Genomic DNA, 22,972 nt, shown 5'->3' on the forward strand with positions numbered 1-22,972 from the left:
GCCTTTCCTTCCTCTTCTCTCTCCCACTAAAGACCCGGTGTCCTTCCTCTAACTCCAATCACCGCGGCCAAGAGAGCGAGAAAGAGGGCTACTCCGACAGACGCAGAGAGAGCGACTTCCACTGAACTGCCCTCATGACTCAGTAGTTTTCACATGCAAAGTCATAAAGAATTTAGCTGTTAAGAGATCAAAAAACAACCTTGCATGGATTATTTAGTTAAATTAGGATGCGAGTTAGGTTTTGAGTTTGTGTTTGTGTGCGCGAGTGCATGTGGGTATGTGCATATGTATGACTGTGTGTGACTCCGGAGCCCTTCACTGGAGCCTGCTGTCTGGGTACAATGGTCCAGCCCGGGGCCTTCGCTCCACAAAGAGGCCTTCTCTTAACAACGCGCCATCACAGATAGAGGAGGGGCCTGACCAAAGCATTACCACGCTTAAGGGATCACAGAGCTTCCCTTGATACATCCGATATCACTTATGATTATAATAATCAAGCACTATTCATTTAAAGTAGAGTTTAGGCTTTGCAGTACCTTGCAAACATTTGAACACTTTTAAATGTTCGGATTCTTATCAATCAAACAGAACCATCACGGCTCCCAACAACCCTAAATCAGACAGCTAGTATCATAAAGAATTATCTTTAGTGACAAGAATAACAAGGATTTCTGCAATGTACCAAGTACTTAGAAAAACTGTGCCCAGGTGCCCCTTATATTTATTTTTCTCGTTACTGTTTTTTGTTAATTGAAAACTATCCATGTGTACAGTACATAAGAATGATAGAGACAGGCTTTACTTCAGTATTAAACTTTATTTCCTTTTCTTTGTGAGATGGAAAAATGATAAAAACGTACAGCTCAGGGACTTTTTCATCTAAGACAGGTCAGTGTTTTCTTTACGTAATAACCATGAAATTAAAACCATACGTTTCCATGTGTGTTTGACGAAAGCTTTAAAGAGTGAAAATAAATTATCGTAGCAATAATTATAACAACAAATATAACAACAGTACTAGCAATTAAGCATTTATAAACACTCTATTTACTGTGTGGGGTTTTCTTCTCAATAAAACTCTTATCAAAAACAGGTGAGCATTGTGGTGGTCTGCAATCCAGCATGTAAGGAGAGCACTGGTTTGTGGGTACTGTGAGTCTGTGTCTGACTGCTTTTGTTCAGCCAGTCCGAAGACTTCCAGCGCTGAGGACTCTGTCTCTATCCACTGTGGACGGCAGTCTGGGGATGGACAGGGTGCATGTATCTCAATATATAGTGAGATGGTCGTGAGGTGAAAACAGCGATTCTTTTTAAGACCTCTCATGTGTCTCCTGTTACATGGGTCAAGAAGAGGTGGGTACCAAAGTGACTTAGTAAAAATAAGCAAAAAGAATGACAAGCATCTCCATTCACTGCGTTCCCATTAGCCCCAGTCACCCGGGGACTAACCAACTCCCTCGTCACATTGGCTCTTCACAGAGTCCACTAAACTCCTGCTCTCCGCAGCGTCCCATCAGTGAGGTCAGGCATGATGCGACCTTCAGTCATTTAGTCCAACTGAAAGTCTCTCCCCTCCAACCACTGTACATGACACAAGTCTGTTCAGCTTTCGGTGTGATGTGGAGGCCATTTAGTGTTTATGGCGATGGCTCCCAGCAGGCGAAGGGTCTCTGGGTCTGCCGGGGCCTCAGTGAGGCTCGGCCCAGACTGGCGAGCGATTGGAGTGGTGGGGGTGACCGAATGAAGGGTGAATGGGCGTGGGAGTAGGAAGCATGTGTCCCGAGTGGCTGAACGGGGGCAGGTGACCCATGTGGGTCATGTGGCTGGTGAGGCCGTGTGCAGTGCCAAACGGAGAGGCCTTGTCCTGCATGCATTTAGACAGCTCGTCAAATCCGTCCCCTGCTCGTTTGTTCCTCTTGGACTTGCTGGACATCTTGCGGTTGCGTGTCTGGATGCCTTCCTTCTTCATGGTCAGGGGTCTGTTGACCTGTAGAGAGCAGCACATGAGCTCAAGGCACGCCAGACAAAAGCTGCACTGACAGTGTGAACACTACATTACAGTGGTTTGGGTATATTTTGCTGTTAGTTCCAGCTTGTTTACTGACTCATAACTTATACATATTGCAGTGCCAATTATGATTTACATGCATTTCTTTCATGGCAGCCCAATATTCCATCATTTATTACAACAGTGTGAGATAAGTGCTATAAATAATGAGCAGCTGTTTTGCATATATTGCTCCGTTATAAAGCGAGTCATGGGCGTTTTTTTTTTTTTTTTTTTTAGCTTTTGTCTAATTGTCTAAACCAAACAGAACCGTTCAGGTCAATATGAATACATGGGGATGAGAAGCAGGCAGGGCCTGAAAGGAGCAGCCTCAGACAAATCCTCATCAGTGTAACCGACGCCGTTACACTGAATGACAGTCCCACCCGGCAGCCTCTCCGGGGAGTAACGCCCCCCATTGAAACAACGATGGATTAATAAAAAAAGACGACCGGTGGGTTCTGCTCGACAGGGTGAGCAGGCTTTGCCTTCTCACACCCAGTTTCGCTGCTCCTAAATCGATACGAGCTGTCCGCCCACTTAACCAGTTAAGAACCAGCACCCCTCCCCTCCTCCTTTCACCCCAAACCGCACACTCGGGTGCAGGTTTTGTTTTTTTTTCGTTTTTTTTCGTTTTTTTTTTTCTTCTTCTTTTCAAACTACTTACATTGTGCAGTTTAAAGTAAAGGCCGCAGGCGTTACACACCGGGTCTCCGTTCCCGTTGCGCCTCCACAGGGTGGTGGTGGTGGTCTGGCAGTTTGCACAGCAGGTGCCTGCACGTCGAGCAGCGGACTGAAGGAAGCAGAGAAAATGCATCATAAATAAATCGAGCCTTACAGCATTGCTAATGTAACTCGCTTTTACACACCCTTGTCTTTTAGCATCATCATTAGTTCTGTTGATAACGCAGCAGCAGTGACCCCGCATTCAAAGAATTCATAAACGGTACGTTTTGGTGTGAAACCGCGACACGTGAGCTTTCAAGCCGACCGCGGAAGCACGCGCAAAGCATCAAAAGAAGCAGACCCCGGCTGAAAACATCCCTGAACTCCTCTATTAAATCAGCCGCATGTTTGCTGACCGCTATGATCAAATTTTGTAATTTGTGCAAATAATATACGGGGCCATTTCTCCGCAGAATGTCTGATTCTCTCTGCTCATAAAGGTAATTATCATATTTAATGAATTCAGATAAGTATGTTGCTATTAACATGTTCGCATGGGGGCTTTGTGTAAACGCTGTATCGTTCCTGATCCAGGAAAACGGGGCTACAACTCGTGGAAGACCCGCCGTCCTGCCTGACAACGTGCCCCTGCGTCCGTTGCGGATCAATTCTTCACGCATAATAAGAAACATTAGTTTACATCCAAGAACCCTCCGGTTCTCTGCTTCGCAGGCAGCGTCCAGGTTTTTCTTGTAATTAATTTCAGGTGGAGTCGTATTGACCCACAGAACAACAGCAAACCCTGCTCATTTCTATTCCCACAGTAACCTTCATTTTAAAAACACAAAGCGGCTGCGCATTAAGACTGTACCACTGCCCACCGAGAATGACAAACAAGAGAAGAACATAAATCCATTTATTTTCCAATCCCCGCCTCACGCTCTGTCTCTTCACACATAAGCGGCTCCTCCAGTGTTGTGATAATCTCTTTACAGTATATGTCAGTCTGCTCACAGAGAATGCAGCACGCTGGTTGAAGGCGGAAACAGCCGGGAGCCTGACTTCCTTATCTGGGCCGGCCAGATATCCGGATAGGAAACAACTGGATGCCCCTTTGAACACAACTCTGAAAAACACTTGAGCTGAAAATGCAAAAGCTACAGCCACATGGGCCGAGCCAGCGGAAAATGTAATGGACTTTTCACGAGGTGGACGTGGTGGTCAAGAAACGACAGGACGAAATACCATTAAAAAAAAAAAGGAGCTGAAGTGCGTAAAGCCCATTCTGCACATTTTTACCGATCGGCTGATAAGCGGCCAATTTATTGGCAAGTCAAATTACCAGCTCATGTTAATGAAGACCATTAGACCCAAGCCACAGCCTCCACAATCATAATTAGCCGGAAAATGAAGACGCCCAGACCCCTTTTTATTACAGTCATAAGGTTATACAGCCCTAAATGTTTTATTAGCTACCAAGTTTTGGGTGTTAAATCCCTTAATTAATTCATTGAAATGTACCCATGATTACCATGATAGTTAATATAATTTTTTTATTATTATTGTTGTTGTTTTTATTATTTTCACTTTTGACAAAGCAACCGTTTCAGTAAAGAAAAACACTAAACCAAAAAACAAAAGAAATATGAAAAATAAAAATAAGAAATAAGTTTAAAAAAAAAAAACCTGAACAATATTATTCATAATAATAATCATCAATATCAGAATATAATGATACAAATAAAATGTTCAGATAGATAGATAGATAGATAGATAGATAGATAGATAGATAGATAGATAGATAGATAGATAGATAGATAGATAGATAGATAGATAGATAGATATTCATTCAGCTTCAGGACGGTTAATGTTAAGAGCTCTGGTACATCCACCACAAGAATTCTGTGTCCTCGCTGCTTTTCATTTACTCGAGCTTGGTGTTAACTAAAGCAGCATGGGCATTGGTATCAGTGACAGTATCAGAAGTACCAGCAATAATGATAGCAGGAACAAAGGCAATAGTAGCAGTATTGTAACAGGCCATGAAGGCGGATCATCGGGGGGTGAGAGGGACAAACAATTCCAGGAAGATCATAGGGAAAATATAACTTTCCTGGAATTGTGCTGCCGGCATCTGCTTTGTGCTCATATTTGGGTGCCTTTTCTCAGAGCAGAGCTACAGAGTGAGATGTAAAACTCACCAGTCGCCGTTTGGGCTTGATGAGAGGTCGGTTCTGGCCGTTCATTTTGTGGTACAGTCCGCAGGCGTTGCACAGGTAGTGGCCGGTACCATCCCGTCGCCACAGAGGGGTGGACGTGGCACCACAGTTTACACACTCACGGCCCTCTGCATATAGATCAAGAGGAGGAAAGCGGAAGAAATTTTATATAATTAAAAAATTCACACTCGGTCAGAGGAAACATACAGCAGCTGTCCAGACCAATCAGGAAACTATACAGCGCTGAATGACCCCTGATGGCCCTGTAATATGAAGTCAAAATCTGCCTCATGATAGTGACAATGTCAATATCAGCGTGCAGGTGTACCAAGTGTGCACGGCTGTCATGGACACAGACACCTCTATGTAAACCGATCCAGAGTGGGGAGGCCAGAGACAGCCAGAACATGTCCAGAGGTGTCCAACAAGAAGAATGAGACACGCCATCAAATTAGGACTACATTATTCATCAGCTCAGTGGGCGCCCATCAGAGGAAACATAAGTGTGTATAGGTGGTATTAAATGTGTCAGACAGTGTTGCAGTCTTTGATGAAAAGCTTGCATGCCAGTTGGTTGCTAATAATATTGAAATGGCATCCAATCCAGCATCATTTGGATAAAGAGTTTAGATCAGAGTTCCAGTGTACACTCATTCCTTTTTCTGTAAAAACCGTGCTTCTTTTATTTATTCTCACAAACTCTCCTCTCCCACAAAAGGTTTGTCTGACTTCAAACAGCCAGTTGCTAAACCGACCAATTCATTTAATTCAAGTATCTGCCTCTCCCTAGAGCATCATCTCATTATTCCTATTATAATGCCAGCGACACCCAATGTCCCACCCTCGCTCTACAATGGAATCTGACCTGCAAAAAGCTATGTTCCTTTTGAAATGCATCTCGGTGGTTTTTTTGTACCTCCCTCCTCTTCCCCTTAAGTGTTTCGCAACCACAAGTAAGCGGGCTCATTAACGTTTTAAATATTCATCAACAATGACTTCAATGTTTTCTCTTATGACATGTTGAAATAAGAAAAACTTATTTGAACTTTGAAAAACAGCTTTGTGCATTAGGTAAACTAGGATGAGGGGACGGAGTTCTGGTTTGTGGCTAGTTCAACAGGAAGCCTCAGCGCTGTACGGTATATGTGCTGACAGCTGAAATGTCATTGTGGCATTTTCTACAACAATCAATCACCATTACTGGCACTGGACATCAGCTTTGATAGATAAGAGCCTTTTTAATGCTGTAGCAGATATGTTTGTGTTACTGATTCAGGCCCAGTCGGCCCAGCTTCTTTTAAATGTCACAGTATAACATTTCTCTGCCACAGCGGCTCATATTCACTCAGATTATCAGGCCGTCAGCATTTCCCAGGTGGATTAAAAGGCACGGGGACAACAGATGACAATATTGATAATTACACAAGAACATTTGGAACAACTTGTTGCCAGTGTCCAATGTGTGCTGTTGTTTTTCCACCAATAATTCAAAGTACAACAGCTGGAACAATGCAGGGAAATTACAGTCATTACCAGACAGTCGGGTTTTTTTTTTTTTTTTTCTTTTTTTTTTTTCTTTTTTTTTAAATGTCTGCTCATTAGTGCATAAAGTCTAAATATATCCTGAATATTACTCCCAGCACGGCGGGTATTGAATCACCCGCATGCTCAGACAGGCATGAAAGATGTCTCCTAATTCTAAAGTATTTCTCTGACTTCCGAGATTTTGGAGTAAAATGAAAACCAATGACGTGCATTTTAACCCAGGATTACTCAACGCACCAGTTTCCCCCCCAAAAAATGCGCACTCATCTTCACAGAGAAGCAGATCTGCTGTGGACTAGTTCGCCTCCACTTCTTCATGTCAGCGCATTGTGGGCCAAGGCCTCGCTTAAAAACACAAACAGCAGGGCTCTGTCGCCTGTGCTTTGTTAGTACTGGGGGAGAGCGGGTGGGCGGGGTGGAGGTCGTGATTTGTTCACTTGGAGGTATACAGGATATGGCAGGAGCCAGTGCGTCGTGACTCCTTCATTTTTTTAAGTGCAATAAAGGCCACGTTTAAAAGAAAACAAGCCTGTGGCACGAAGAAGAAGAAGAAACCGTCTGGAAATGGCCTATAGTAAAAGTCAGAGTTTAATTGCATAATGATATTTGATGTAAAATGATCGGGAATAATTACAAAAAGAGAACAGTTTTTAATCTTTTCTCAAAATATAGCATCATACTTCTGATTATTGTTCGGCAAACAAACAAAAAACACAAAAAAAACAAAATTCAAAAAAAAATATTCATGAGCAATTAGTTTTTGTCTGAAGTCACCCCGATCAGACTGATGGGTTTCGAGTGAGGATCGCTCTCGATTAAGCCGTTTACAAGTGGTGCGATGGGTGAAAAGATAAGACTTGTCAGTACACGTTTTGAGAGGAGACGTGCTCGATATGGAAATTTTATTTTTATAAGTGACCCACTATCAGCAAAAGTCGTGCCCACACAGCATGTGAAGTAAGAATGTGATGAGTGCAAGGCAGAACTGACACAAAATGAATAAAACCTAAAACAAACACATGACCGTCCTTAAGAAAATGCCCACACTCTTATATGAAGGAATACATAATAGTGACAATATTAAAATGTATCTAGTGTTGATTGACTTGTGTAAGGCTACACCGTAACCGTTTAATTAGGGCCTATACATTTTTTTCTGCCATCTGATGAGAAATGGAGACTCAAACACATGAGACTCACCTGAGCTCGACCTGGCTTTGCTTTTGCATTTGGGCGTAAAACTGGAGGAGGACCCGCCGAGCAGGCTGCCGGGATGGAAGAGACTGCCGCCGTACTCGTGGGGTCCAGGCAGAGAGTAGGTAGGGTAGGTCGGGATGGGGTGATGCGTGCCCGGGGCCTGGCTGTTCATGGAGGCCAGGCCGCTGCGGAGCGGACTACAGCTCTCCATTTTCATGCCGTCCGTCAGCTGCACCTGGTATTTGATCGACTCTTTCTCGTCCATCCTGGTCGAGGTGGAGGTCGGAGAGGTAGGGCCGGGGTCCGGGGACACGTCCTTCGGAGGGGTAGGGGGGAAGCTGTAGAGGTGCGGGCTGGAGTGGGACGCCGGGGTGAGCGAAGACACGGGAGCCGTGCCAGTGCTGCTGCTGCAGGGGTAGCCGGAGCCGGCTGGGTGAAGGCCGGGTTTGCTGAAGTGGCTGACTGCCCATGCGTTATGGTGGTGTGCAGCGGAAAGGGCTGCTTTTCCAGGGTCCAACCACGGAATACCGGGGCTGTGGATGAGGTGTGGTCGGCAAACCTGGTTCCCAGTGAGTCGGGCTGAAATTCATAATTATATAGCATTGTACTTTAATTTCGTGTTAACTCTTCAATCTTACCAAGCTTGCAAAGCAAAAAGATCGTACCTGTTAAATGCCGGAAATTGTTTAAATCCGACATTTAGTCTCAGATGTAGGTAAAATATTGATAGTTAATTTAAAATTATCTTGACCAAAATCAGTTAATTATCCAAAAATCGTTACCATTAAATGACAGGAGCCTCACACATTTCGCTTTAAGAGATATTTAGGCCAGTTCCCTGCATAAAAACAAATAGGAGCTCCTCGTCTGGGCAGGATCTGTTCATCCGCAGCAGCTCTCGGACTACAGATTGTTATTAGTAAATTTGCGGTTTTTATTTTATATCCGGGAAGTGCCTCTCTCTCCCTCCAGAAACCCCTGCCCCAGCAGAGAGGGGTTAAGTGACATACTTCCCTTTCCTCTTGCTGTCATTCGATAGAAATTCCTTTTATGTTGGTGAATTGTCCCAGAAAAGTCAAGATGGCCTTTTTTTTTTTTTAAACAACAAATTACTGCATAAGCTTGTAAATATTTTCTACACAAAATGAATAGACCCGAACGAAAAAAGTACACACACTCACATATCCTATATCCTAATGTAAACGCTGTTACATTATGAAGGAGTATATATATATTTTTTTCTAAATATCTGGCTAGTATCTTACTAAAAGTTAAATTTTTCAGATATTCCTCATCACACTTCTCAGACTGGTTTGTCTTCGAAAACTTGGGCGCATCTTACCGTGCGCTTGGCTGTAGGTGACCCTTGCCCGGGAGTTGGTGTAGTAGGGGTTCCCTTGAGAGTCCAAGTGGTTCAGAAACATGTCAACCTCGTCCTGGGGCAGTAAAGGCGCCATGGGCTCCATGTAGTTGTGGCTCAGACTATGGTGGTGAGAGTCCGGGTGCTGGCCGTTCAGCACAGCATGATGGTGCGCCATCCACCGAGACTGATCTGCCGCTGCGACCTCCATGGATGAGTCTCCTTTTCCTCTGAATGCGTCTCTGTTTCGGCTGTGTTTGCCTCCAAGTGAAAGTTCAGTCCTCCTTACAATTTAGTTCCTGAGCTATGAAAGTCTCGACTGTGTTTACTTTTACTTCAGAAATAGAATCCTTAAATAACTCGATCTCCTTCTCCCTCCTCAGTGATAACCTGCAAAGAGACGAAAACAAAATGTTAGTTCGTCAGCGCCGGCTGCTCCCCCTCTCTTTCCATGCAAAGAAGCATCCTTTGTATTATTATCTAAGCAGATGACACGTGAAATAAAGTTTACACAATTTAGGCTCCTTGTGATTACAGCGCGAAAACAAAGTGGTGCGGAGCTGTCTCCACTTCGAAGTAATGCATTCCGCGTCCGCATAAAGACAAAAAGCACAAATGTTTCCACTGGATACCTGTTGCAGTTTTTTAACAGCTGACGGCAAATACAGCTGGATGTGTAAACCTCTTGATCCGTGCAGTGCTCAGGCTCATTAATGAGATGTGGCGCAGACTGATGCGGCCGGCGCCAGTAAATTCCCCTATCAAGCCACGTGGGGCGGGGCGTCGGTCTGGGCCAATCATAGCGGGCCCTGCCACAATTGGATCGCTGCGTCCCTTCTCTCCTTCTTTCAATTTCCATTTCCCTGCACCGTAAAACTTAAAGACTTATCAATCAGCAGGGTAATTTCTCGGGGGTCTTTTCTCTCTCATGAAGCTCAAACAGAATGAGCAATAGGCCCATGATAATCTGCTTTTTTAGCGGCAGTTAGAAGCCGACAGACATCTAACTTGGAGGTAAATTCAGTTTGCACGATATAATAAGGATTTTTAAAGAGAAACAATATATGAAGCCTTCTGAAAAATATTCTTAAACCAACAGATAATTTTTGTATTACTTTGGAACAATTGTTTAAAATCCTCAATATCGTAGCTACAAAATGTTTTTTTGTTTTAACAATTAAAACTGGTGCTTGAACCTTACATTACGAACAATTATAGTATGTGTTGTTTTTCGCATATTCATGTTATGTAAATAAACAGCGATTTCAGCACCTCTAAAACGAGGAGCCGATTTATGACCCCGAAATTGGCCCCATTGTTGGGTGCGCCTAATTGTCTTTAATTAGTAGCAGGACATTCCTCTTGTGAAAACGGTGGTTTTGTCTCGGGGACAAAGCAATCAAACACAGTTTGCATAATAATAACGCCTGTTTCTTACAAAGGTGCGCGCAAGGCCTCACCAATGGAAACCAGCGGGTGACTATCAAATTGTCTCCTCACGCCCTCGTTCAAATTGAAACCCTCAACACATTACACGCAGTGCGTAAAATCAACAGTAAAAGCATGCGTCCATGCATGCGCATCGTTTCTATGTATATGTATGCGTGATTGACAAGGAGTAATTGGTCAATGCCTGAAGCCTAGACTGGCCGCCACGCCGACGCCTCGATCTGACGTCACAGAATCACTGGGTGTGTGTGTGTGTGTGTGTGTGTGTGTGTGTGTGTGTGTGTGTGTGTGTGTGTGTGTGTGTGCGGCGGGGGTGATGGTGGTGGTTACATGTTGGGTCACGTGAAGCTTGTGATACCCAAGGCAAATTCTCCAGGTAAAACACCCCTCATGACTCTGATGACACAGTGCAGGTCATGACAGTCATATTCTAATTTGATATTATAGTGTGTGTGTGTGTGTGTGTGTGTGTGTGTGTGTGTGTGTGTGTGTGTGTGTGTGTGTGTCAGTCACCAGTCATTAAATCACTGGCACGTTGCCAAGGGCAGAGTTGATGAGCTCAGCCCTTTGAGCTGTCAACTCCTAAAATCAACAAATTAGTGCATGTGAGGCAGCAGAGGACCAGCTACTCCAATAACTGACATTCCAGTGAAAAGAAGCACCGCAATTGTCAGGTAGAGTGACAACATGCTTGATATTGTTTATTGTCTTTGAACCATTTTATTCGCTATGACTATGGATCAGTCATCGATAATACAGTAATTAGACCTATGTACATGCAATTTAATAATTGCTGTCACACATGTTTTGAACCTGAAGAAAGAAGGATTCCCTCTGAATGAGCTTGAACTGATGACCGGTGATGCTCTTGATCTTGTAGCCATGCAGTGAAAGGACACTGCTTTTTCTGCACACTGTCCTATGTAAGTGTAGTTGTCAGCCTTGAGTGTCTGCGTTGCCTTCTCCCTGTGTTAGGGCCTTGGAGAGTCGCTCAGGATAGCTGCTGCAGCATGCCCATTGTTGTTTGCATGTTTGCCAAATGGATTACTCAGCAGGATTTATCCCTCTGTAATTTATACCTTCATTAATCCTATTTATATCTGTGCTGGAACAAAAGATGGGAGAGGATGACGGAGGGTTAGTGAAGAGGATTGGGTGTGGGGAGGTGCCGATGCTTTCCCTCTGTCTCCCTCAAGGACACAGCATTGTTTCACCCAGGGATGCTATATCCTAGACTGGAGAACACTATCCCTCTCACAACACCTCCTGAGCTGGGTGAGAACTGTGTGCAACCACTGTATTGCTGTGCAGCCGCAGTGGCTAATGAACAACGAGATTATCATTCCGATCCATGCTGTTATTAAATGGGATTGGCTTTATCTACCTGTTTGTTCCCATTGGGCATGGTCATCCATCATTAGCCAGAGTGGAGGTGTGTGCCCGACTCTGTCTCTGTTTGTGTGTGTGTGTGTGTGTGTGTGTGTGTGTGTGTGTGTGTGTGTGTGTGTGTGTGAGAGAGTGTGTGAGAGAGAGTGTGTGATAGAGTGAGAGAAGAGCCACAGTGGGGCTTGTGAAGATAAGCAGAGCCAGAGAGAAGAGAATGACACAAACCAGCTGAAGCATTATTGTCCCCTTTACTCACGGCTAATTAGATCGAGCCAGGGCACTGGGGGGCTTTATAGACCCAAGCACCCAGACACAAGACCATATAACTGCTCCAAGAGGGGCCTGGATGCTGCTAGGAGAGCAGCACTCACGCTCATTTAAGTAGTTTGAGCTCAAAATAATAACATTTCAGACAAGGGGGATGGCAGAACACATGCACTGCAAACTTAACAAAAGGGATTATGAATCAGATGATAGGTTTTATAACCAAAACCTCTTATATGAGCTATAAATACAGTGCATTATTGAACAAGTTCTGTGTCGCACAATTCTGCAATGATTACATATGGAAACTGTGACAGCAGCTCTTTCAGCAGCGGTGTTAAATTCTGTTAATTCATTAAAAATAACTTCAGGTTTATTTACCTTCTCCTTCCCCGTATTTAAAGGTATATGACACACACACACACACAGCCTCAAATAATCACATAATGTTATTTGAATGGTGCGTTTAAAGCGTCATGCAGACAACACAGGGGAAGAGGTCGGTGTAAAAAGGTGCCATGTATTCACTCCAGCTCCCGCATGCCTGTGGAGCCCCCAGCCCGCCCCTGTCTCTGCTCCACCATTGTACTGATGTGATTGCTCTTTCTGCTGATGAAAGAGGACTGGCTCCAGTCATTATGCATTCTAAAGCGTGACAATTGGATACTTTTGTCGTCACTAATATCACGCTGATGATACACTAAACCACGTCGCGATCGAGGGTCTATTCCAGGACGAGAGCACCTTGCCCACGGCACCATGAAGAGAGCTGCATGAAAACTGATTCCTGCTACTGTAGTATTTTACATGGCCGCGTGAATCCTCCGAAATTTTTTAGAAAGAGAAACACACATATCTGCTGTAGGTTGTTATTATGAGTGCAGCAATTATTAATATGGACTCAAATATTTAGGAAAACAAAGGTCTGAAAGGAAAAGCTTCCAGTGAATTAAAAAAACAAAAAAATACTGCATCTTATGTTACAATAAGCTTCGTTACTACAATACAATTCATTCAATATTGTGCTGCTTATCAGATGTTGGAGGCTGACAGTTAATATCCGAATATCTAAGGATAATAAGGCTGATCCTAAAGGGTATTGACCACCAAGCAAACTTAATTCCTTAATAATGAGATGCACAAAATAACCTCTATTTTTGCGGCAGAATAATGTTGATGAAGATTGATGAGAAACGTGTTATTGCCTGCTTTGGATATATTATTTTAAAATGTATCCGCCAAAACAATTCCCACAGAATATTTAGAGATGGCATATAGTCTTAAAAATAGCATAAATTCTCTTACCTCCCCAGCCTCAGCTCAGAGAGGCTGCGCTTTGGAGTGAAACCAGAGAAAGTGGGTCCGTCTGATTCACTGTTTCGGAGGTTCTCTCCAAAAAAAAAATAACGGCGCAAAAATGAAACACGAGCGATGCGAAAAGGTGTCCAGAACAGCCTCGTTTTATTTATTTTTAAGAGACAATATGGACCAGAGCGGCGGTCTTTGTGTCGTCGGCCGGCAGAGAGCAGTGCGTGTCTGAGCTCAGTATCTCCCTCCTCTCTCGCTCTTCACCCAAACCTCTCTGAATATGAGCAAAAACTTCTGGGGCTGAATGAGAGGCTGCGGGCACACAGCAACGTAATGGCACGTCAGCCAGCAGCCTGTCTTCCGGGTCCCGGTTAAATACAGAAATTGGCAGCAATGGACTACCTGTTCCCAAGAGGTGACCAGCACAGTTTAAACTGCCTCTTGCACTGGGTTTCAGCATTTTATCTTTTTATAGACTGTCAATGGCCCTCGGTTTTACATTCAACTTCAATACCGACTTTTGTGTTGGATATATTATTCAGAATTGTATACAAGCCAGTATGGGGACATTTTGGAGAATTTATATTGAACCTATCCTGACAGTAAAATAATGAAGAAGCCAAAATACCTGAACAATTTGTTGAATCCCTCAACAAAGGGAAACAGGCCCTTTGTTAACTTTTGTTTCAGGTGCAAGATTCACAATAATTGTGACCAATAATAAACTGTGGTAGCCAACAGAAAAAGTTCATTTCAAGCCGGATAGCTAAATAAAGGCGCCATTTGCAGCCCGTGTTATTTGTCCTGCAGTAAATAGGCCCATAAGTTACACGTTATTTATAACACCTATTTGACGTTCATAACTGTTTTTTCTCTCCGTTTTCACTTAAATTTGAGAAAGCTTGACAGCCTTGCTCCTAATTGACTTACCGAGATTTTGCTCCCTGACTCTGAGCCCCCGCTCCCCCCCCCCCCGCCCCACCCTCCTCCCCCGCCCCCCTGTGTTAACTGTGTTAAAGAAGAAAAAGACGCTTCCCTCCGTCCTTTGTGTTTGTGTGCTTTATATCCCACACAGTAACAACAACTTTGTAAAACATGCAAAGCCTCTAAAATCTCTTGCACGCGACCTGGGCTCGTGCGCGGCTGCTGCAGCCAGGCAGGTGCAAGGGGCGCGAGGACCTCTGCAACTCGGGGCTCGTGGTCCCCAGAGTGCACACGCACTCTCAAAACAGAAAGAAAAGAAAAGGATGAAAAAAAAAGAAAAGTAATGTGAAGTCTGACCAAATATATATATATATATTTTTTTTATGTTAAAAATCACCAGAGCTACAGATAGCCTAATATTTGACACAGGATGGGCGTCCACGGAAATTAGCATGCATAATAGGCTACAGCCTAACATAAACATTTGTGGTTAAAATAGTTTTACAAGTAGGCTTTTTAAAATGAGAAGTCTCTTTTTAAAATGTGTGTAGGTTGTGCTGTTATTATCTGGACTGAAAGAAATCACTTTAGATCAGATATTTAGGCCTGAATTAGTTTTTGGGGATTAATTTATAGCCAGTTCGGTATTAACATGATTAGGCTTTAAACGAAATATATGTGACTCAGCAGTTATGCCTTTTAAAACTAATAGGTAATTAAAATCCAATTAGTTTATGACAGTGAATCGAGTCTTTGATCTGTCTCTATATTCGACAGCAAATCTCAAAAGCTATCAATCAGGATCAAAGGAGATAAATTAAGTTTTATCCAAACTGGTTGGTTGATAGATATTACTATTATTATTATTATTATCCTTAAATATATAAATTCTATCTATAAAAAAAAAAATCAATAATAAATAAATCTCATGAGTATAGCTTAATATATTTGTGTCTTCCTACACTTGTTTTGTTAATCAATTTTCTGCATGTTCTTCACCGGCTCCGCGTGTGTGCGCGCACAGCTTTCGTCAGGCAGATATTATAAGCACACAGCATTAGATGCCAGGGCCCTTCTCCCTCTGATTATTACCAGGGGTAATATTTCATCGGCACCACGCAATCTTTGTTCTCTGTGAAGATAATAAATGGCCTAATCGTTATCAGCAAACTGCTGGGGGTGTCAGCACCGACCGAGGCTGGGAGCGGGGTCCAAAGTGCTGCTGAATAAATTGGTGTTCCTTATCTCTCACTCCCAGATTATCGCCGCCTTTTCAAACTTGCACAACAAATACATTCAATGCATCTAATGCATCATTTGTTGGGGGGTGGAGGGGGGAGATCCCGCAGGTTGATAGAGACAGATAGGCGCAGGGAATGAGACATATTTACACGTTTTAGGCGCTGCAGCCGTGCAGCAAATATAGACTCTATATTTGGCATTAGAGGGAGTTTATTGGCCAGGCCATTGGTACACACACTTTACATATCAATACAAGCTATATTAAACATACATCACTGTGATATGATGTCTATCTGCCTGATTAGTCTCATCTATTAGGCTAGATGAAGCCCTTTTTAAAATTAAGGCCATCTTTTGGAAGTTCAGCTCGTTTTGAGTTTTTATAAAATGAAACAATATTATCACACATTTACGAACCTGCACTTCTGTTCACAGTTGACTGATTAATATATTTAGATATGATTTTAAAAACGTAAGATCTAACAGCACAAAATGCAGATAACGTGATATGGTTGATCTCCAACTCTAATTGCACTTGTGAAAATGATTCCGTCCTAATAAACACATCGAAACATGATAGCATTATCTTCAGTTCCACAACAGGATAAGCGGCTTAACATGCACCGTTAGTTTTCTCTGATTTCGTTTTGTCTGGTCAGCAGGCCTGTACTTCTCTCCACAGCTAAAGGGCCTCACTTTACAGGCCCGTCTTATCATTTTAATAAACTGCTGTGGCATTTGGTTGAACAGTCTGTGTCTGCTACAATTTCAAACATAAGCAGAGCACCTAAATTTTTATAATTGATGTCAGACGAGTGCAGTTTAAATTAAACGAATAACGACCAGAGCATGCCCCCTCCCCACACATTCACTTTTCTCATGACTGACCTTTTCCTGTCTTCAAAATTTAATTTATAATTTCACTATGCTGAAAAAAAAAAAATCACCTGCGAGGTAAACGTGGCAGGAAAATGGTTGTACGTCCACAATCGAGCACGAAATATAATGCAGCATTTCTGAGTGACACTTAGGACAAAAAAAGAAAACATTTTCCAATAGGCACACACAAACACACACTCCCCTTTTAATACCGTGGCATCTCCACCGGCCCCGCTGCTCTGATGGTCTCCTAGACAACCGAGATAACGTGCAGCAGTTTTCCATATCGGTCCCGGAGTCTATTATAGCTCGGGATTAGCTCTCTTTCCGAAAAGGTCATACACAAAGTCACCAAACCTGCCTTTTTTTCCCCCGCCATATGGCCCCTGCGTGAGGGCACATTCATAAACATGCATGTGCCATTTCATGTGATGCCATTAGACTAATAGCACTGCGCATTTTTCTGCGCTAAAAAAAAAAACTAGTCATGTAAATAAGAGCCTTCTGAGGAGACAGCAGAGACCAGTATCCCCAGGACTGAGGCGGAGAGTTTCACACTGCAGGAGAGAAGACAGTTGGACAGGAGGAACATGTGCTGTTATAGAGCGTCCCCTGGCGTTGGTGGAGTGCACTGCAGCACCACCACAAGAGCAGTCCTTGGTGTCGGTGCGCATGCCGAAAAAGCAGAGATGGAGTGGATCAGAAATCATTTAGAGCCTTAACTTTTCACATTTCTGCTATATCCTTTACTCTACGAACCACAATGTCAAAGTGAAAACATGTATAGACAACTTAAATCTTTCATTTACAAAAGTATTCAGACCATTAGCCATTAAGTCTTCTTTGGTAAGTCACTACAAGCATTGCACACCTGGATTTGGGCTCTATATCCCATTCTCACTGTCAGATCCTCCATCAGACTGGGGGCATCTGTGAGCTGCTATCTTTATGTCTCTCCTCAGATGATCTGTGGAAGAACTCTGGACTTTTGCTTAGTCACTCAAGGACAGTCAGAGACTGTACTGAAGTCACTTCAACATTTCTTTACCCGTTCGCGTCAAATCTTTGTTGTTCTGAAAGGTGAACTGTTGCCTCAGTCTCAGGTCACATGCAGACTGTGGCAGGTTTTCAGGCCTCACTATTTGACAGTATTCCCTCAATTCTGAGCAGTCTACCAGTCCCTGCCCCCTCATAGCATGCTTCACCCTGGAGAATGGTATTACCCAGAGGATGAACAGTGGATTGTGTGCGTCAGACATAGTGCTTGGATTTCTGCCCAACTGTGCGCAGAGTCCTTCACTGCTGTGTGAAAAACACCATGGAGGCTATCATGTGCCTTTTACTCAAAAGTGGCTTCCATCCACTCCACCATAAAAGCCTGACTGATAGATAGTTACAGAGAAGGTTGTCCTTCCAGGTTCTCCTATTTCTGCAAAGGTCTTCTGAAGTCCAGTTAGAATAACCATCGCTGGTGGGCGTCCGTTATTGTGCTGTTGCTTAGCTGTGGTTGGACAGCCAACTGAGTCCTGGTTGATTCAAACTTCTTTCGTTCCTATTGCTGAGGTCGCTGTGCTCCTTCAGCCACTAAAAGCTTTTGGATTAATTTACACTCTTGCCCTGATCCTTTACAAAACTTTATCACTGAGGTCTACAGAGAGTTCCATGCACTATTGGCTTGTTTTTATTTTGCCTGATGTGCATTGTAAATTGTGGGACCTTGTTTCATTCAGTTCGCCACAATTTCTAGACACATCTCAATGGTAATAAAAGCAAACAGGAGGCCCCGGAGCACAGCAAAGAATCTCAATACTACCAATATAATGAGAGATATCGGTTTTTTGATTTTTTTTTTTTTTTTTTTTTTTTTTCATAAACCTGCAAAAAAATTCTTAAAACCTGTTTTCATTTTGTCATCATGACTTTGTGATTGAGTGTAGATTGATCTGCAAAAAGTGAAGGTCTGAACCCGCTGTATTTGCATGAAGGTCTCTGATGGATTGAGCAACAAAGAAAGTGTAATAATCAAGCAGCCCGGCAAGGGACGGAGACGAGTGCACAGCTGAACTGTTCCAGCTGGGATTCCCGGTGACTGGACAGGAAGTTAGAAGAGTTCTGACAGGAAGTGTGTTTTAAGGGAGGGCCAGCATCGGGTGGAGAGAGAAAGGGGGAGATGTTTCCTGTCGGTTCTCTCCACATGTTTAGACGGCTTAGTGTGACCGCCTCTCTCTTTCTGGGTTCACTTAACACCCAACAAGAATACATGCCAGTGTGCAATTGCGTTATGCCTGTGCTAACAAATTACAAGGAGGCTTTTAGTGGATGGTGGTAAGCCAGAAGAGTAAATCATGTGCACAGGGTAGGATTGTGTCACAGGATGCAGATGTCACCACATGAAGTGACACTTCCTGCCCATCAAAGCAGTCAGTGCCAGTTTAATGGACTCACAATCTGCAGCCCACAACAGGAATGAGGGTTCATGGAAATAAGGCAAGAACATTCAAGAGGGAGAGATGGCAGAGGAAAGAAGGAGAGAGCACGCGCCGAGGGATGTTGTAGGAAGAGATGTGATGGAGCGATATGTGGATTGCAAGAGGAAAAATCTCTTTGTCTCTCCTGAGCTCAGTGGACAATCAAAGTTTCCTATCAGCTCTGGAGTAGGGGAAATTGGCTGCCCTGGGAAGGAGAGGGCCACTCTCACAGCCAATGGGAAGTGCCCCTGTCACTCTAATCAGGTCCGATGGAGAAAGTAGGAAACGTGTGTGTATATACACGCGCTCAGTTGAGAACGCGTTTTAACAGAGAGCAGCTTTGTTTCACTTGTCTTCATGTGATCCAAGATGATATAAAGTGTAAAGTAGCGTCAGACCTTCATCTGCAGCTTATCCCCTGCACTAAGGGACATACATGAGCCACATGGGCGCGTTTTTTGGCAAAACTTGCCCTGAGAGGCATGACCATCGCTGCTTTGATGGAGCGCCATGTGGCAGAGATCAGTGGGTCTTAGTGGGAGCTGTGGACAGTTGCACACAAGGGTGGCAAGGGAAGAGGATTACTGTCTCATCAATACAAATCCATACAGAGAGGGAGGTTGACATCAATATGCACACAGATATAGGCAGTGCACAGAGGCTTTGAGCGAAAGTGTGCGCAATGTAAACATCCACACAAGAGGAACACGACCGCAGCTCTTGGTTACTGCGGGGGGTTTTGTGCCATCCATCTTTCCTGCTGTCCCTCCGTCCCCACCTCCTCCATGCCAGACAAGAATGTGTCTCTCTGCACCCGGAGCCCAATCCCCTGTTTGAAGTCCCATCTCCATCTCTGCGCTCCCTACACTGTCCTTCCCTTCCTCTGCCTGTCTGACGGTCTTATCTGTCAGCCGTGCTCCTCCCAGCCTCCTGCAGCTGCAACCAGGGCCACAGACGCCTTCATTGTCCTCCTCTTCCTCACCCTCACGCTTCTGCGCCCGGCCACATCACACCTGCCACCTGCACAGGACGCAGAGCCCTGGGACCTGAGCCGCGGGGCTTTCATCCGCCCCTCACCTTGCCCTTCAGAGCCTCTCATCCCCTCATCCCGGCACCCTGTCACTGAGGAATGGCCGCTGCAGAGGGCCGAGGCAGAGTGGGACACAGAGCTCCTGTTGTAAAGACCTGTGTTTTAAGCAGAGCCAGAGAGAATCAGTGCAGGTGAGGTGTGTGTTTGAGGATGAGTTTTGTGTTTAGATTTGACTCGTATTTCTGCTTTTTGATGACATCCTGTTAGGGCTGAGCAGCAGGACTGGATGAATTGAATGAATGTACGTCGTGAGGAACGTGGACCTGAGAGTGTGTGTATAATAACATGCTGACAGTGAGGGAGGTGGCTGTGTCTCAGTGATTTATGAGAGTGTGCTGTGAAGGGTCTTTTGAGCAGGATATTGTTCCCTGACTGGTGACTTCTGCCTCTCTCTCTCTCTCTCTTTCTCTCTCTCTGTGTGTGTGTGTGTGTGTGTGTGTGTGTGTGTGTGTGTGTGTGTGTGTGTGTATTTTAGAGCTAGAGAGATTAAGAGGGAGAGTACTGCAGGTGAGCCCTCAATGTAATCAATCACCACGGCGTCACAAGGCCCACGACTTGTGGATTACCCCGTCAACTGATATCTAGTTTGACTTCACATTTTTTTGCATATTCATTATTCCTGGCAGATAAAGAAAGAACACAGTCTGCATCATTACTATGCTTCAGGAAAGGAAGATAATAATCAACCTTGTGCCTGAGGCGGATCGTGACAGCTCAACCACATGGCCCAAACAGTCCAACACCCTGCACAAACCCCACCATCCACCTCAAACACATGCACATACACACACCGTTTGCCACATCAGGATACAGTGCTGCACATGAATTCCGGTTTAAACAGTATTCTGCTCGGTTCACACCAACAGATTAACCGCAGTTCTTCTGCGACCGGTAATCATATCCTGGGCTCGAACTGAAATGACTGAAAGGCCTCAACAAGATGATGCTTTCTCAGCGATACAGCAGCCATCTGGGGAGGCAAATGGATCAAAACACAAAGATGTGTGACATAAGAAATGAGGTCCAGTCACATTCAATAATACCTCGACAGGTAATAGTCGAGTGGTGTGACACCTGTTATAAGGACTGGTCTGAAAACGTTCTCTAAAAGTGAAGAATAAGAAACATTTATGAACCCACTTACATGATTGTATGGCCAATCATGTTTGTTCTGGGCTGGAGTAACAACACATTTGGTTCAAATTGAGGTCCGACCATAATCTGACTTTAGGACCATTTAAAATACCACATAAAAGAGATGTGGAATTTTGGAGAAAGAAAAACAGCATGTAAAACTATGGCTAGCCAGTGAAACAATGCCAGCTCAAGCTTTTTACTTTTTCCTGAAATTGACTTAACAATTGTATGCTCCCACGCCTAAGTGGTTAAATTCTTTGTATCATGTAAAAAAGACAGCAGCTAAATCTTAAATCACACACTTAGGGAAAAAAAGTAAGACCAACTAAACCTGCTGAGGAGCCTATAGCCGAGTGGCATCTGCAGTCTCTGACTTCAGTGGAAATCACATCATTTCAAGTGGTGAAACTTAATCTAAATGACTTATTTCAGTGTGTTTATTGTCAATTTATTAAAATAGTTTAGTTCAAATGGACAGGAGAGGTGAAAATTCAAGAACATCTTTTTTTTTTTACAGGGTTTCATTGCTATATTTAGCCTATATATATATGTGTTTTACGTTTCAAGGCTATGACTAATTAAAATCAGCCTAAATTAATAAACAACTCAAACTTCTGTTACACAAATCAGCTTAGTCCATTCTACTAAACCTCTTCTGAATAGTGCGTCTCTCTGATGATAGCAGCCATGTAAGACCTCCGAAGGTCTCTTGAATTTAAATCAAAATACATTTCATGATGCGCTTTTACACACAAATGTTATGTTGAGGAATAAAAGTACTTGTAATATAAAGTTTAGTTCAAGTATTTACTTTCAGAAACTTAATACATACAGGCTGTGGTCCAAATATCCTCATCTATCGTCAATTGTTCTAAAATGGGTGATGTGTCCTCATCACAGAATTCTCTACTGTAATAAATGCAAGCTTACTATTCATTAAAGAAACATTTCTCAAAAACTTTTGAGGTTTTGATTAAGTTCTATTATGTCTCAGTGTGACGCGATAGCATCATGAAAGCACGGAGGGCAGACGTGAGCTCAGTGGTTTGTTGGTGGACGGGTGGCCGCTGTTCTCTGCTGTGAGAATGAGGCTGTGCAGCTCTCCAAACTCACTGCTCCAAATCTCCAGCCGTGGACAAACACACTCACAAAATTGCTATTGTGTAGCCTTTCACCAGCACCGAGCATCGGTGCTAACAGACATTGTCTTTGCTTTCTCCCTGCTGTGTATTTTCAGAATGATTATTGTATGGCACATACAATATGCGACCACTATCATTGTGAGGGGAGCGAGGCTGTTATTTTGAAGCAGGAAATGACCGGCCAGGACCCCTTGTGACCTCGGAGGGAAAGCGATGACCTTAGACTGACCCTTGTGTTTATCCTGGGCTCAGACTGTGATTGAGTTAAGTCGGCTGCCCTGCTGACGAGGGGAGGAGAGGGTGATAGGTGGGGTTACTCTCAAACAAGGAATGCAACAATGTGCAGGAAAGTCCCTCTGAGGTGCCAGCTTTATAGGAGGCACCAGTCATGGTGTGAATGGGACTTTTAGTTTTATCTTGGGATATTTGGATGACAATGTTTTTCTATTTGTTAGCATAGTATTGTGACAGTGTCAAAATGCAGTACAGTATTGTTAAATATTGTGCAAAATTTAAATAAACAAAAAGCTTCCAATATGGTAAAGTGGTAGTTCTTGACACAAGCATGCCCTCTTTTGATGAACCAAGCGTACTACCTCCCTAAATGAAAGAGGGCACCCGTCTCAAATAGCAGGCAGATTAAAACATG

At 43.7% G+C, this 22,972-nt stretch overlaps 1 protein-coding gene across 3 annotated transcripts; it reads right to left on the reverse strand.

Moving 5' to 3' along the window:
• Positions 1–797: 797 nt before the first annotated feature.
• On the reverse strand, positions 798–13,637 carry gata2a (GATA binding protein 2a). Of its 3 annotated transcripts, none has more exons than XM_069150452.1 (6): positions 13,439–13,637; positions 9,017–9,424; positions 7,678–8,253; positions 4,915–5,060; positions 2,715–2,840; positions 798–1,987 (listed from the first exon to the last, which is right to left on the reverse strand). In XM_069150452.1, exons 2-6 carry the CDS (start codon positions 9,243–9,245, stop codon positions 1,688–1,690), a joined length of 1,377 nt encoding a protein of 458 aa, XP_069006553.1. In that variant the 5' UTR covers positions 9,246–9,424; positions 13,439–13,637; the 3' UTR covers positions 798–1,687. The 3 variants fall into 3 exon arrangements, with proteins under 3 accessions (XP_069006553.1, XP_069006467.1, XP_069006643.1); XM_069150366.1 differs by lacking the exon at positions 13,439–13,637 and adding an exon at positions 9,667–9,753; XM_069150542.1 differs by lacking the exons at positions 9,017–9,424; positions 13,439–13,637 and adding an exon at positions 8,340–8,443.
• Between the last annotated feature and the right edge of the window lie 9,335 nt (positions 13,638–22,972).

This window comes from Embiotoca jacksoni, unplaced genomic scaffold, assembly GCF_022577435.1.
Source record: "Embiotoca jacksoni isolate LCO1_2020_lvr unplaced genomic scaffold, fEmbJac1.0.p SCAF_1, whole genome shotgun sequence".
Taxonomy (NCBI): domain Eukaryota; kingdom Metazoa; phylum Chordata; class Actinopteri; family Embiotocidae; genus Embiotoca; species Embiotoca jacksoni.